Source organism: Hirundo rustica, chromosome 8, assembly GCF_015227805.2.
Source record: "Hirundo rustica isolate bHirRus1 chromosome 8, bHirRus1.pri.v3, whole genome shotgun sequence".
NCBI lineage: Eukaryota > Metazoa > Chordata > Aves > Passeriformes > Hirundinidae > Hirundo > Hirundo rustica.
In genome coordinates, this window is record NC_053457.1 from 18058239 (window position 1) to 18074230 (window position 15992).

The following is a 15992-nucleotide window of genomic DNA, read 5'->3' on the forward strand; positions in this document are numbered from 1 at the left end:
CTCTTACAGGAAAAACAAGCCATGCCTTCCTGTCATGGAAATGTGATACGTAAGGGAGTTGTCTCCAATAACAGTCTTCATCGGTTCATCAACAGCCTGTGTCACTGAATTGTGTGACAATCTTGGCATTAGTCTGCAAACAAAGTGTTCTGGTTTTTGATTTTTTTCTCACCAAGTTAAAGCCGGTGACATCTAGAGGTTAAAGCTTTCTTAATATTTTTTTTTTTTTTGACTTGGCTTTGATGCTGTCATTGTCATCAGGATGTTAAGCAACTACATAAATGAAAACCTTTTTATAACCTACTTTTCCTGCCTTTTCCCTTTTAGTGTGAAGATTTTATGTAAAATTGATGAGCTTTTTATGTTTGAAGTGTTTTGGATCTTTTTTAGGTGGTCTCTTCTTGAGTGCCAGTGAGTGGCAAGAACTCAGTATCTTGGGAAGCAGAAATACTGCAGTCTATTGTAGAGATTGTCATGTGTTAATGCTCTGAAGCTGGGAAATATTTTTAAATTTTGAATCACTCAGCATATAAGAGCACTTTGCTATATCACATTCCCAAAGCTGGATGATACTAGAAGTTTGCGGTTTCTGCAGACATGATAGAAATTGGATGAAAATGTTTGCAACTGCCACAGCTTAAAGGACCTTGACACTAGCGATGTAATAATGTTATTTTTAATTACAGTGCAGCTTATGATGCCATCCTTGAGAGGAATGTTGCAATCAAGAAGTTAAGCCGACCGTTTCAGAACCAAACCCATGCTAAAAGAGCCTACAGAGAGCTTGTTCTTATGAAGTGTGTTAATCACAAAAATGTGAGTGCAGTGTCCTGCTTCAGATGTTAAACAATTAACTGGAAGGTTATGCTTTGTAAAAGTCTGGAAAGTGACTTCAGAGGAGATTCTCATTGCATGCTTATATCTCCATGATAAGTACAGAAGGGTCTTGCAGAAGAGCTATTACTGAATAGTTTTAATACCTGCCCAGTCTTTAAATACCCCCTTCAAACTCGGCAAGAGTCAGTGTTACGTTGCTAAAATTTACAAGTAGCTGTCAAATAAAAGTACCATGGCTGGTGAGTGCATCCTGCTGCTAGGCACCGAGGAGAAAAAAGAAAAATAGGCTGTAATACCTTTTTTGTCCCCCTGAGGCATGAATGAGTTTAGCATCTTGTGTTTTGACAGCAGTAGCTGTCCAGCGTTTATGAAGCTGTGTAGTCGACAACAACACAGAAATGGGGAGCAAAGAGGCGATAAATTTTTTGGAGTTGAACTTCAGAAGGCTGGTGTTGGCCATTTTCTTCCTTCAGAGTCAGATGTATGCAGTCTTCTTTACCTTCTCTTTTAATCCCCACTCAGGAAGATAAAATTTCCCCTGGCTGCTAGGGAGGGAGAATATCATAGGAAACCTACTCTGTCTTTTAGCTTTTTGGGAAAATTTTGTAATTCTTCTCAGAAAGGAATGGTTTATATGTGGATTCTCTGAAGGATGTTACACCTAATACCATCATTTGTATGATGATAAACTATTGCAAGCCTGCCTGATTCTTGATGAGTAGTAGATTGGCCTGATTCTTGATGAGAGGTAGATTGGCCACTTTCTGTATATCCCATCCATTCTTAATGCAAAATGTCCTAAAGAATCTGTAAGAACCTGTTTTTCTGTTTGGATTCAGTGGCCAAGTGTATCTTTTAGGGAGTCTTCATCAGGTTTTAATTTTATTATTCCTCATGTAAAAAAAAAACCTTACCAGGTCTTCAAACTGAAAGTAGGAGGAAGGGGAATAGTGACTAAGCTCCTTAGGTTTTAAGATTTGAGTATCATCTTGTTAACACACAGAGTGTCTTTAGATTATGTGATTTGTGGAGGAAAAATACTCCTTCCAAAATATTTTGTATCTGTTTTCATCATGTTAGGCCTGATGGAGCTACTGAGCATCTTGAGCTTCAGTGTATACCCAGTGGTTTCATGTCAGAGTAATAGTGAACAGTTTTGAAATGTTGACTCTTCAACTTTGCTATTGCTGTGGTACAATTACCCTTCCTCTCCCCCTCCCTGCAGATAATCGGCCTACTGAATGTGTTCACACCACAAAAATCCCTGGAAGAGTTTCAAGATGTGTAAGTCAGATTTGAGCGAAAGCTGAGAATTTATTTTTAAAGTATTCATATGAAAAGATGAGCAGGAGAAAGAATACAGTACAATGGCATTATTATCTGATTATTCTTTTTCTTTTTCTTTGTAAGCTACATAGTGATGGAGCTCATGGATGCAAATCTCTGCCAAGTGATTCAGATGGAGCTAGACCATGAACGAATGTCCTATCTTCTTTATCAAATGCTGTGTGGTATCAAACATCTTCATTCAGCTGGGATTATTCATAGGGTAAGTGAACTAAACTATGATTTGCTTTGCACCTGGTTTTGTCTTGAGTATTTAAATATAAAAGAATTTAGGAATAGGAGCATGAAGGGTGTTTCTTAGCCTGTCCCATATGCAGGGAGAAAAAGCTGGAAGGAAATGATCACACCTTTTTCCAGGGTAATTCTGGAATGAACCTTTTGAATGTTTAAATGATTTGATAATGATCTGCGCAGAGCAAACTGAAGATTTTTGCAGTGAGTTGCATTACCTCCCCTAATTCTGTATAATGCTCTACTTTAGTAGTCATGGCCGGAAAGAATAACTGGAAGTGTCTCTGCCTTTATTGTTTTGGTAACCAAACCTGAAATCCCATCTTTAAGAACTGCCCATTTTATTTCTGCTCCTTTACTAGCAGAGTAATGAATAACTATCTGAAATCTCCAGGTAAGAAGATGATGATGATGATAAAGAGTTGTAATTGGAGCTTGGATAACACCTTTGTGTCACAAATCAGATGCAGATGGTTAGCAGGCAAAACTGACTACAGCTTTTTTAATGCTGTGTGTGTTGCAATCTAGTCAAGAGATTTTTAATTTTAACTTCTGTTCAAGTTGAGCATCTTGTATGTAATGGTATATAGATTAAAGATTGCTTGAGTTTGGTTATAACTTTTCAAGTATAATCTTGTCTGGGAAATGGTAAGTCTGTATTTTTATAGTACTACATTTTTCATTGTAACTTTTTTAAAAAGAGTTTGAGAAGTTTTCGTTTCTGAAGGAATAGAGAAGATTTAATTAACCTTAGTGATGTGGAATGGTTTCAGTCCTTACTACACAGTCTTCCTCAAAATGTGCACAGGAGAGCAGAACACAAATGGTAGTTCTGTGCACTTCCACAGGAATTGTTTGAATGCTTTTCTGGGTGACCACATTGTGACTGGAGTGTTTAATGGTCTCTAAGCTGCATCTGTAGTCTGACACTCCTGTTCAGTGTGCCATCTTTTCCCCAGGGACAATTACTTGAATAGAAAATAGAGTGGGCAAATGCTGCTTCCTTTTGCTCAGCTAGTTCTTGTACTCATCAGCTGCTTCATTCCAGTGAGCTCAGGGAATGAAGGTGAAACCTTCCTTCTTGTTTGCAATTTCCCTCAACTGCTGTGTTGGAAGAGATGGGCAAGGGAGGGAGAAGCATTGTCTGCAACCAGGCATCGTACCTGATGCTTCTGGGTCTGCTTGTGGGCATTTGAGATAGGTCATTTGGGCTTTTTGACTTATTCTGGGAATGCTCAGCAAAACTAGGTTGTTTCACTTGCTGTTGTGGTACTGTATTGCCTGTCACTGAAATCATGCAGCTCATATGTTCTAATGTGTGTGCCTCTGGGTCTTAGATAATGGTTTGCATGTAGTTTCTTTTACACATTTCTTCTACAGTACTTATATATGCAAGTTTAATGCTGTGGATTTTCCTAGGTCTTTCTTAGTTTCAGGAAGCAGTATATTGTCTGGATATGCTAGAGTAGGTAAAGTAAGAACGTCTCTCTGTGGATCTTAGCACAAGCTTAAGTGAGCTTCTAAAAGTGGGCTTGCCTCAGGGTGGTTTGTACTCCTCTGAAGTGGGCATTGATCCTGTGGAAGTTGTGGATAAATTTAAACATTTTTACACTTACAGAACAAACATAACTACTGAGGTAGTTGAGCAAGAGTAAAGACAGCTTTGAGGATAGAATTCCTGCCTTTGTAAAGAGGAGTTAAGTCTTTGAAATGCTTCCTATCATGCAGGGATAAACTATCCTAAAGAGACTAAATGCAATTGCTATGTAAATAGCACCATATGTATGCATGAATGCTTTTAAAGGACATGTGCAGATGCTTTTGAAGGATATTTCACTTGCATGTCTTCCTGGTAGATTTTCAGCTGACAGCTTCTTCCTAGACTTTGTTAGAAAATTGAGTATATTCAGGGCCCAGCATTACCTGTTGTGTGCATTGTGCCTTTTTACTTCAACGTGCAAAGTATCAAAGTTCTGTTTCTCTCTGGAGGAATGTGAGCAAACCCTTGGAGTTCAAGGAGGATATCCTGCAAAGGGACTTTGCATCACACAGACCATGTGGCTGCTGTAGTACCTCCTTGTACCACCTTTCTGGGCTCTCGGCACCTGTCCTTAATGTCCAAAGCTAACTGCTTTATTGAAATTTCTTAAACATAGCCTGCACTACCATGGCTGCCCAAGGAGCATTCTGGCTATGAATCTAATGTTCTATTTTAGTGATCTCTAAAGCTTTAAGCTTTTTTTGGTGTTGGTAGATTCACATTTTTTTTGACTGGGTTCTTCAGCTTCTTACATAGTTTTGGTAATCTCAGCAGCTCAGTAACTTTTTCAAAGCCTGTTGAATGACTCACAAAAATCTGTATATGTGCCTTATAGCACTGGATACTACTTGCCATAGAAATAAGTTGTTTTTTTTAATAGCAAGCTAGAGGTGGAACAAAGTGAAGATCAAACACAGAGTTTCAGTCAACTTCACCTTGAAGTTGTAGGGGAAGCTTAGTTGCCACATCAGTGGGTAAACATTTGACCATAACTTTGCACTTACCTAAACAGATGTTGGCAAATAACATTACTGTGTTCCAAACATTTTGCAGAGATGCAATTTCCAGCCAATATAGAAGTACACATTCATTTTTATTTCATAATCTGAGGTTGAATGATCAGCTTTGTGGAGTTGTGCCTCAGTGGCTTTCTGAGGGACACGGAGTGTCTCATTAGTCTCACATGAAGGCTCAGAAACACTGAATTCTGCCCTATTTTGAGTACTTAACAAAGGGGCCTGATTATGGAAGCCCTTCACAAACCTTCTGTTAGAAAGAGAAGAGCCCACAGAAGCCATGAATTATCCTCCAGAGATGTCCCTGTCTCCTTGTCTGGCTAATGGGCAAACGGCCATGCAAGAATCTGTTTCTTAAGCACTGACATTTTACATTTTCAAGGTTCAGTGAGAGATTTTCTGCTATAGGTTCTGGTTATGTTTATCCATCCTAATTAATTAGATCACCTCCAAAGGCGCTTTTGAGTTTCTGTTTATTTAGCAGAAGATACATATAAGAGATGCAGGTTTTGCATCTCTGCATGAATTTGAATGTAGTGTAAATCAATTCATCATTCTGATCCTAGGCTTCATGACAGCTACATGGTGTTCAGAAATAAGGATGGACAGCATTTGGTAAGCAAAGAGAAGATCTCTTTAACATTTTTAGTGTTAATTCTGAAGCTTTGGGGAGGAGGAGTGTAGTTACTACTATGAGCATGTGCCTGGCATTCTGCAATGAGCATCCTGGAAATAATAGAAGTGTGCAGAAATAAAGCTGATAATGAAAAGGACTGTAGGAGAATCTGAAACGTGCATATTAAATGGCCAGAAGGCCTTATAGAACTTAAATTAATTTGTGGTGTTTGAGAATGTTTTAAACTAAAGTCACCTGCAGAGTTTTTGTGTGGAAATGCATGTGTGAATATGTATGCAAGGCTTTCAACTAGTCATTAAAATTATGTTCTGGAACTCTTTTTGTTGTTTCTATCTTTAATGCAGTTTTCTTGGCATTATGAGGAGATTGCTGAAAGCCATCCAAGTACAAATGAAAACTACATAAATCTTGCACATATCTGCCTTTAAGAAACAGTGACAGGGCTCCTTATCAAATGCTTGCAGCTCAAGTGCTGGAGTCCTCTGTCACATCTCAGGTTTTTCTCTCATTAATCTCAGTATGAGCATGGGCAGGAATTATCTTAGTCTTACCTGTGTTGTCCCATGTGCTGTGAATGATTTTATAATTGCAGAGTTATTCTGAAGTTACTCTGTAGTATTTACTCTGTGACATTCAGGTGTGTGTAAGATCCTGCTGAGGCGATGACAGAGAAAGTCTGTGTCGCGTTTGCATAAATAAATATTTCAAAGCCACTATTGTCAATAGGGTTCAAGTGTAGAGAATAGTTAGCAAGTTGCTAACCAAAATGATGGGTAGCTATGTCAACATTTTCCACTCCAGTTTAATGATTGTGTTAATTTTTGGCAGTTCTTCAATGGTGCCTTTTTGGGTTTGGTTGCCAAACTTAATATAAAATTAAGTCCTAAACTGGAAACTAAAGCTGTGTGGGCATGGAGATTTCCTTTGTGTTCAGAGAAATTTATTGGTTCAGAAGAGGTAATGTAACCTCAGCTAGCAAATAAACCTTTTATATTCATTATAATTTTAATAATTCTTGTATCAAGATGATTATTGAATCAAGTGATTGTCATGTTACTTGTGTTCTGCTTTGTAGAAATAATTACTGTTCCAGTGGTAGTTTCTAGAACTTTTCCTCAGAGCTAACACTTCTTACTAACCTCAATTTATTTCAGACATTGCTAACATACCTTGTAATGCTGGTTGTATTTTCCTTCTTTAATTGCTATATAAATCTACAAGCACAGTACAAGGAATTAATTTTGTCATCTGCTGAATGCACATAAATTAATGCAAGGGCAGAGAAAAGCTGCAGTTATAGCAGTAACCTAGTTGTGTGCATGGGATTTAATGTTAGCAATATTATCTTCTTAAAATGTGAACCACAGGCTACTTTGTGCTTCTCTTAGCAGTCATATATGATGTTTCTTTTTAAAGGATTTAAAGCCCAGTAATATAGTAGTAAAGTCAGACTGCACTTTGAAGATTCTTGACTTTGGACTGGCCAGAACTGCAGGAACTAGTTTTATGATGACGCCTTATGTAGTGACTCGTTACTACAGAGCACCAGAGGTCATCCTAGGGATGGGATACAAAGAAAACGGTCAGCAAATATAGTCTTTCTTTGGCATAGCTTTATTTATTTTATTTTTTTTTTGTTTGGCACACCACCTTTTACATGTTAATGTTTTTTTCAAGTTGTAGAAATTTTATAAATTAGTCTTGTGACCAAAATGCAGATTCTGGATATACCAATTTGTTTATTCAACTCAATCCATTAGAAAATGTTTGCATTTAATAGGAGAAGAAATTGAGGGCCTTGTTTGTTTAAAAATTTAAATAACTTCCTTGGCAGATTACATGACATTCAGGAACAACTGGAAATACATTTTCTTAAAATGTGGTATGTATTTTAATATACCTTCATCTGGCTTCATTCCTGGTGAAGATGTAAATCGTAATTCATCAGTAGATATGTGTACTAAATTCAATGCTAAATAACTGTATTGGGTATGGCCTTTTACAAGGTAGGGAGCATAAAGTCTACTGAGGAACAAACAAGCTAAGATTACCTACTGTGGCATTGCTTTTTATTAAAACCAGCCTCCTTTAAGCCTTTTGCACTAAGTTCTCAATGTTGCTGAAGAAAACTCAGTAACATACTTGAGCCAGGCATGCAGAGAGTACTGTCATCATGGATTCTTTGAGGTCCATGACAAATTCCAAAAGAACTTTACATTGCGTACACTTCCTCCTCACCCTACTCGCTCTGTGACCCATCTGCCTCTCAGTATCTTCTACAGGAAAATAAAAAAATACCTGTCATTTGAGGGAAACACATCATGGAGTACATTGCACATGCAGCGAGTGGTACCCATTAGGAAAATGAGGTGACGTGTCCTTCCTGACGCTCTGTTGGAGCAGCCTGTTCTGCTGCCATTTCACTGCTCTGCTGTCCCCATGGTCAGGCAGCTCCCTGGATTCACTTGTCAACACCCCAGGCTGAGGGTGCCCACAGGTCACCTGTGTGCTTCAAAGTGTCTGCTGGCCAGGCCTCCAGGGAGATGTGAGGTGTGGCTCCTCACCTCCTGACACAACTGGCGCTTGCTCTGCCTTTCAGCATTCCTAATGCAGTCTGCAAACCCGCCTGGCAACTGCATACCATTGCAGCAAGTGACTTCAGGCTGTGTGTGAATGGTGCTAGCAATGAAAGGAGCCAGCTCTAAGGCGTGAGAGTGGAGATTTATTGCAAGACTGTGATTTTTGTTTGGATTGTTAGTGTGCATGAGAGGATGTAGTGCATTTCTTCAAATGTCCTCCATGGTTGACTGTTTTTCCTGTAATTTTGGAGTCACAGGCTGAGTAGAACAGGTTAGGTATTTCTTTTAATTCCTGAAGTTTTCTAGATTTCCAAATTTAGTTTAGTCTTTTTTTCCCCTTAAGACTTTATATTGTCTATTTAAGGGACATTAAAGAAAAGTACCTAAAGCTGTAGTAGTGAGTCATGCAGCTGCCTTACAGAAGGAATTGACAGAGAAGTCACAAGTTTTCTGACTCAGCTTGCCCAGTTTAAATCTTTCTCTCAAATAGTAAGTGATTTTGGGTCGCAAAAGCATGAAACAGTGAAACATTCTTTCCATTACTGGAGTTAGATTGTGTTCTAGAGTATCCTGTCAAGCTTGTGACAGTCCTGTTCCTTATGGAAGCATGACTTGTGTTGTGCATCATAAATAATAATTTACTTTCATTTGAAAAGCTGTCACATTTTCCCAAAGCCAAATACATGATCATTGAAATGAGAGTGGCACTTCTGGAGAATGTAAATGTATGGAGTGAGTCCAAAGACAGTTGCATTTCCATGAGTACTGCTCTCATTAAAAGGCAGTTTACGTGAGCTGTTAGGAGTTTGTGGAGCTGCCATGACAGGGAAATGGGTATCAAGGATGCACTTACAGTAAGAACCATGGGCTGTCCAGGAGCCTCACCTGTTAGTATTGATGCCTGTTATAGCCCATTACACCCATAGTTAAATTAACTGTGAACTTACTTAATGCAGAGTTAAATACTGAAAATTGGCAGTTAACTAATGGTTACAGGGTTGTCTGGCAGTTTCCTGCAGTTTGTGCCCTGCTGAACTTGTGGGAGGATTGCAGTGTATATTTTGATGACTGAGATAATGTACTGCAGAGTAATATTTTTTGGTGCTATACTACACAGATAATTGTTTTAAAACTAGCAAGGAGCCCAAACAAATACGCAGAGTTTGTTACTGAAGGATGTTCGGGGGTGTCACCAGAACTGTTCATGCACTTGCTCTTTGAGAGATTTATGCACTGTTATGTCCATGATTATCAGTAAGGAAGCGCTGAGAAACAAGGAAAGCCCTAAACACACTGAAACAACTACTTTTATGTTTCTTACTAGGTAGATTTAGTTTAAACTTCATTTTCACATGGTATTTTTTCTCTTAGAAGTATAAAAATCAGTAAGCTCACTTCATGGGCTTGTTAAGAAAAAAATGGACTCTTTATGACAGCAATAGATTTTTTAAAGTATATTTCAGATCTGTAATGAGATTTTAGTCTTCTGTAAAAGTAGTCACATTTGTTCAGTTTGCTACAAAAGCTAAGGACCTTAAATAGACAGGTTTTTGTTTGATTTAATGAGGGCAGCAAATCAAAATACCACAAAACATCTCAAGTTTGGTTTTTTAGGGATACCAGAAGAATGGTAACTTTATCACGTTGGACACAAGCTAAGTACAAGAGATTTAGGTATATTTTGAGTTGTGATGGCAGCAGGTTGTGTAGCAGGTCAAAAAGTCCAAAATTTAGAATTTTAAATAAAAAGTCAAAGGCAAAACTTGACTTCTTTGGGTCTCTAAGAATATGTACTTAAGCATTTGAAAAAAAGTTTTTAGAGGAAAAAGAGCACTAAACTAAGGTGTTGACAATATTTTTTTAAACGAGCAAGGCCCTTAATTTTAACCTATTAATATGCACAACTATGATTTTCTACCATATTATCTAGATACTATTTTAGAGGAATTTATAAAGGAGAAGGAATATTGAAAAATAAGCAATATTGTTTTCTTGACATTGTTGAGCTCCTCCAGAACATTTATGTATAATTCTTACTATACAATTGTTGTCACTTCAATCCCCCTCTTATCTGCTTAATTGAAATTCCCTTGTCATATTTGACATAAAATTATTTGTAATAATAACATTTCAGTGTTATGACTCCAAGAAAACTTTTGCATACGGAATTAACAATACCTCTGAAAGTAACTGCAAAAGAAATTGGCTTACCCTGTACAAAGTAAAATTGTGCATCTTTATGTCTTCTGAGTGATTTATTTTAAGGTAATGGAGAAAATGCGTATTTCATTTTTAAAAAATGGCTTTTGAGTTGTTCTTTTGTATAAAATGTTATTTCAGCATAGCTGGAAAAATATTTTAAAAACAAATGATTTGAACTGAAAATCTAGGAGCATACTAACATTGTCATTAACTGATCCTCTAAAATTCTAAGTGATCTTTTACTGATTCTGTTTGCTTTTTATTTAAAGCAAGAGAGAGATGCATGGTAATCTGATGTCTAGGAAATACTTGATGTCAAATTGTAATTCCTATGTAATACCAAATTAATTATCCTAAAAAGCATGAACTGTTTCAATAGGTAATATTTTTACAGGTCAGTTTACTTGGTTGCTTTTAGAATTATTCCTACAACTGCAGCAGAATTACTTTGAAGGAATCAGTCAGTCTTTGATGCTTGAGTCTGTTCTCTTGGCAGAGGTAGCTTCGAAGCCTCCAGCCTTGGAGAATCGCTTTACTCTGCTTGATTCATGTCTCTCTCTCTGCTCAAGCTCTTGCTCTAGCACTATATTAAACAAAAGGATGTTTTTCTGCCTTGTATTTGAGACAGTTAAAAGCTAATCCTTACACATGGTGTATGTTAAACTGTTTTCATTGATTAATACAAAGACTTGCTCTTCTTCCTGTGCTGTCTCTGCAGTTTATAGGATGCAGTCATGTTATGCTTCTTTTAATTTTAAATGACCGTTTGCTTTGCTTTTCCTTCTTTTTGTGCTACAAACATAGTGGATTTATGGTCTGTGGGGTGCATTATGGGCGAAATGGTTTGCCACAAAATCCTCTTTCCAGGAAGGGACTGTATCCTTGTGCTGCTGCAGCAGGTTGAATTAGTTAGGAAGTGATTAACCTTTTTATTGATGTTGTGTCATGAAGATGCATATTGTACAATTTTTTTTTTATTAAATGAACATGGATTTTTCTTGTGATACACTTAAAAAAAAATCATTTATATTCGGGCTGCACCTAGCCGTAGGACATAGTCTCTGCTGGTCCTGTAGTTAGCATACATTCACCTTCACTCATTTTCATTGCACATGCTTTTTATAGTCACTTCATGTGTATGTGTGTGTCTAGATGTCTTTTATTTATTTTATTTTAATAACTATCTTTTATGTTAATATCATTGCATTTTGTTTTCAGTTGACATTTGGTCAGTTGGGTGCATCATGGGAGAAATGATCAAAGGTGGTGTTTTATTTCCTGGTACAGATCGTATCCTTACCCTTGGCCTAGGATGTAGTTGTAAAAGGTCAAAAGGTACTGCAGTGATACAGTTCCAGATTAAGGTGGTGATAATTTTTAAAATACTACTTTTAAACTGCCTTTTCAAATTGCAGTTTGCAAGTTCATTATATACCACTTGGGCAAACAGACTTTTTCTTTTCCCCGCCTCCCCCCCCCCCTTCTTTTCTTTTTCCAGTGTAATATAGTTCCTGTCCATACTTCTGAATGTTGTCACATTTAAGAGAGACTTCTTTTGGTTTAAGTGGTGTTTTCTTGGTTCACATGCATTGGGTTTTTCTTCAGAGTTCATTTTTATGTAGTAATTTACTAATCTTGTTTAGTACCTGAGCATGTTAGTAGTTACTATTCTTTGCATTTTATAGAAAATATTTACAAAAATTCCTAACCATTTTCATTAGTTACACTCCGGAGATTTATTTTTTGTATGCAGAAATGATCCTGCAAGTAGCTTTCAGAAATAATCTGGCATTTTTGCCTTTCTATACCATGAATGGTTTGATGGTGTCTATATGGGTTGTCCTATAAACAGTATTTCAGACAGAGTCTGTTCCAAACAAACAGAACTGAAGCCTCTAGATCATTGCTAAAATTAGTGAAAATAAGTGGACTTTGATATATTGTTTGTTTTTCTGTTACTTACAAAGCATTTTTAGATGCCATCAGAAATGTTTCCTGCTTTTGCTGCAGGTTACTGTTTAAAAATTGCTGTAGTGCCATTTAGGGGTGAAAATGGGGTGGAGATTTTTGAGCCATGGTAAGGAAATCCAGAGCATCCTTACTTTCACACAGCTCTGTCATTGCATGAGCTGCACCATGCTTTGCTTTATGCACCTGGTTTGCTGGCATGGCTTTTCAGTTTAGGCTCAGTGCCGCACAACGTAAATAGTTGCTTTTGTCAAGGCCTGTACTAAAGCTCAGCAGAGCTTGAGAATCCTTATATAGAGATCTGCTGTTAAGTTTTAGGAATATAAGAGAGAGTCTACTTCAACCCACTGAAGATTTAGGAAGCCTGGTATTTGGCAGCCAAAAAGGAAAAGTTGGGGGGAATGTGAATTAGCATATATAAAATTTTACCTGAGCTCTCTACTATTATTTAATCATCTGCAACTAGGAATTCCTGAGCCAAACTTTACTTTTTTTGTTTCAGTTAACTGTATTAAATTCTTCCGCCCTGAAGTAGTCAGTCTCCCGTTTACAGTGTGTAAACTTCTTAGTTTAAGATGTTCATTATGTGTCCTTGCAACTCTTTAACTTCATTCAAGTCCCTGACAATATTGTCACTGACCTGTGTGGGCCAAGCCTCGGTCCTTCGTGTGCCCCTTGGTGCTCAGTGTTGCACATCCTTGGTGAGAGGTTGTGCAGGACTGGGTTGAGGTTCCAAGATAAGAATGAAGGACAAAGCACGCGCTTGGGGTCATTCTCAGGAGTGCCTTGGTGGTGTGTAGTAGCTGTGAATGTGTGTTCAGATCAGGGATTGAGTTCTCCAGAACCCAGACAAGGACTTAAGTTCAATTCGTTGTATTTAAATATTTTCTGAGTCTTCTAATATTCTGTTTCTGAGAATTATATCCTTTTCTAGCCAGTAATGATTTTGAATGAAATACATGTTGCCTTGACTACGCTATCATAGTCTTGCTTTGTTTCACTGTTTAAGAAAATAGTTCTAAGTCATGATGATGAACTTGATACTTTATTATAATTTTCTGTGTTTTCTCTGTTGGTTATTTCATGTGGTTTTAACATAACTTTCTAGCTGAAAACCAGACACAGTGTTTTTCTTAGCTGCATAACCTTAGATATTGATCAATGGAATAAAGTTATAGAGCAGCTAGGAACACCATGCCCTGAATTTATGAAGAAATTACAGCCTACAGTCCGAACTTATGTGGAGAACAGACCTAAATATGCTGGTTATAGTTTTGAAAAACTCTTTCCAGATGTCCTTTTCCCAGCTGACTCCGAACACAATAAACTTAAAGGTAAGGTCTGTCTTCTGTGTGTTGTGTGTTTTAAAAGTTTTAAAACTATGATATATTGAACAGAAATGTAGCTTGGTTTTGTTCACTATAAAATCATCCTGCTAAGGTTCTAAATATTTATGTCATGAGAGTGGATGAATGTGCTGACATGTGCTTCCCTTCGCTTTCATATCTTCATGAGACAGCTCCTATTCTTGGAGCTGTCTTTATAAAGACAAGTAAATATCTATATTCTTCTCAATGACAGATGCCAACACAGTTTAGAGAAAAGTGGGGGGAGGTTGGACTAGAAGTTGTGTAGGCAGAGCAGATCTTTGTTCTCTAGGGATGAGAACAAGGGATTTATGTTCATGATATATAGTTACCCTGTAGTTACTTCAGTGACTTGCTGGTTCTAAAGGCCACCTACTCAGTGGAGTCACTCACGCTGTTTTCTATGACTAAAAGCATGTGACAGAAAGGGGCAGTAGGTGCTTGCCTGCTGCTGTTGGAGACAAGGTTGCACTGCCACCTGAGCTGTTTCACGTAAGGATGTCACACCAAGGGACACAGTGTGCTGAAAATGGATAGTGAAACATGTTTGACCCCTTTCCCACTTGAGTCATTCTCGTCAGGTTTTTTGTGCCATCAAATGGACCGCTCTCCTAAATCTCACATTATGTGAGGATTCATAGACATTCAGTTAGAACTTGATTATTTTGCCCTTCTCTTTAAAAGTTTGAAACTCCCTCTTATGTGTTCTATATATGGCAGTAATCTGAACAGAAAATTTTATTTTTGCAGCAAGTCAAGCAAGAGATTTGTTATCAAAAATGCTGGTTATAGATGCTTCTAAAAGAATCTCTGTGGATGAGGCCCTGCAGCACCCATACATCAATGTTTGGTATGATCCATCAGAAGCAGAAGCTGTAAGTTCTAGTTTTAGGTCTCTGCTTACGAAGCTACTGTATAAAGTCATCTTGCTGTGATGCTTGGTACAGCTGCCTGTCAGAAGATTGTTGCACATTTCATTAGAAGCTTAACTGAGCCATAATTGTTTTTATTGATGTTGATAGACAGACATGCTTATTATAAATAGCATCAGGAATGGGCTAAGGTACCTGTGTTCATGTATCTTTCTGTTGATGTATAATTGCATATCATCTCCTGAACATGTAGTCATGCATCTGAAATCTTTTATATAGGGTTCTAATGTATTGAGCTTCGGTTGTTTCAGTGTGATTTGATTGCCCTTGATGGGGTTCTGGGGTATTTATTCCTGGGGAAGCAAAATACTTGGATTAGTTGTAGGAATTTGTGCTATTCTTCAACCAGAAATAAGTGTTTCGGCAAAATCTGAATGCAAGATTTTGAGATTTTAGTTATTAAAACTAATGAAGGAAGGGATTAATGTAATTTTTTTTCTTGAAAAATTATTTTCAGGATAATTTCAGCTTTTGAGAAAAGTGTTATTTTTTTTAAAGAAAAATTTAGTGATGGCCACTAAGAATAGAAAAAGCTACTTGATGTAAATGGAGCAATTATAATTCTGCTGCTCTGTAATAGTTAGATAGAAAAATTAGTAATTAACAGTAATTAGCTGAAAAGAGCTGCTTGTGCTGGAGACTGCTGCACTTAGGAGCTCTTCTACCAGACTGATGAGTTTGTCTGCTAATTATTACAGTAATGTAATCAAATTTATTAATCAGAAGAACTTTAAAGACTGTGGCAGCATCTAAAAAACAGGGAAAGTCCAAGTATGAATGTATATATATAAAATCATGTAAATGTTATTTTTAAATCAGGGTCATGTTCTGAATGCTTAATTTTACTTTTAATTTGTACTAGTTTTGTATCCCTTTTGATTGCTCTGTGGTGAGTTAGCTTTGTTTTTCAGCCTCCACCAAAGATACCCGATAAGCAGTTAGATGAGAGGGAGCACACGATAGAAGAGTGGAAAGGTAAGAAAGGCATTTAAAGTATAATAAAGCTTTGGGGAGTGTGCTGGGTTCCAGTAGTTACTGTTATTAAAGTTCTTCTGAGCAACCTAATAGTATTTACTTCATCTGCTTGGATGTGAGGGGAACAGACTTTTCCTGCAGAGGAGATGAACCTTTGAAATGAACTAAAGACCTGCTCATCTCAGTCAACTTTAGCAATCCATAGGACAGCATTTGTAGGGAGGGTAACTCTTCTGGACAAACTGCTACAATTGAAAATTATGCAGGAGCTTGAGCAATGTAACGAATTGAATGTCTTGAATTAGGACAAGTCTTCAGGTGTTCCTGGCTCTTCCTTTGAAGACTTTTGAATGAGTTTCCC

At 37.4% G+C, this 15992-nt stretch overlaps 1 protein-coding gene across 7 annotated transcripts in view; it reads left to right on the forward strand.

The window, feature by feature from the left end:
- The window catches only part of MAPK8 (mitogen-activated protein kinase 8), a 144671-nt gene that overhangs the window by 126895 nt on the left and 1784 nt on the right, over window positions 1–15992 (forward strand). For 6 of the 7 annotated variants that reach the window (XM_040070896.2, XM_058421505.1, XM_040070902.1 and 3 more), the window contains 8 exons: window positions 687–816; window positions 2063–2121; window positions 2248–2386; window positions 7025–7190; window positions 11608–11679; window positions 13509–13691; window positions 14475–14599; window positions 15568–15631. In XM_040070896.2, the coding sequence (XP_039926830.1) occupies window positions 687–816; window positions 2063–2121; window positions 2248–2386; window positions 7025–7190; window positions 11608–11679; window positions 13509–13691; window positions 14475–14599; window positions 15568–15631 (938 nt within the window). Of the gene's footprint in view, window positions 1–686; window positions 817–2062; window positions 2122–2247; window positions 2387–7024; window positions 7191–11193; window positions 11266–11607; window positions 11680–13508; window positions 13692–14474; window positions 14600–15567; window positions 15632–15992 lie in introns of all 7 variants that reach the window. The other variant, XM_058421506.1, reaches the window with a different exon arrangement.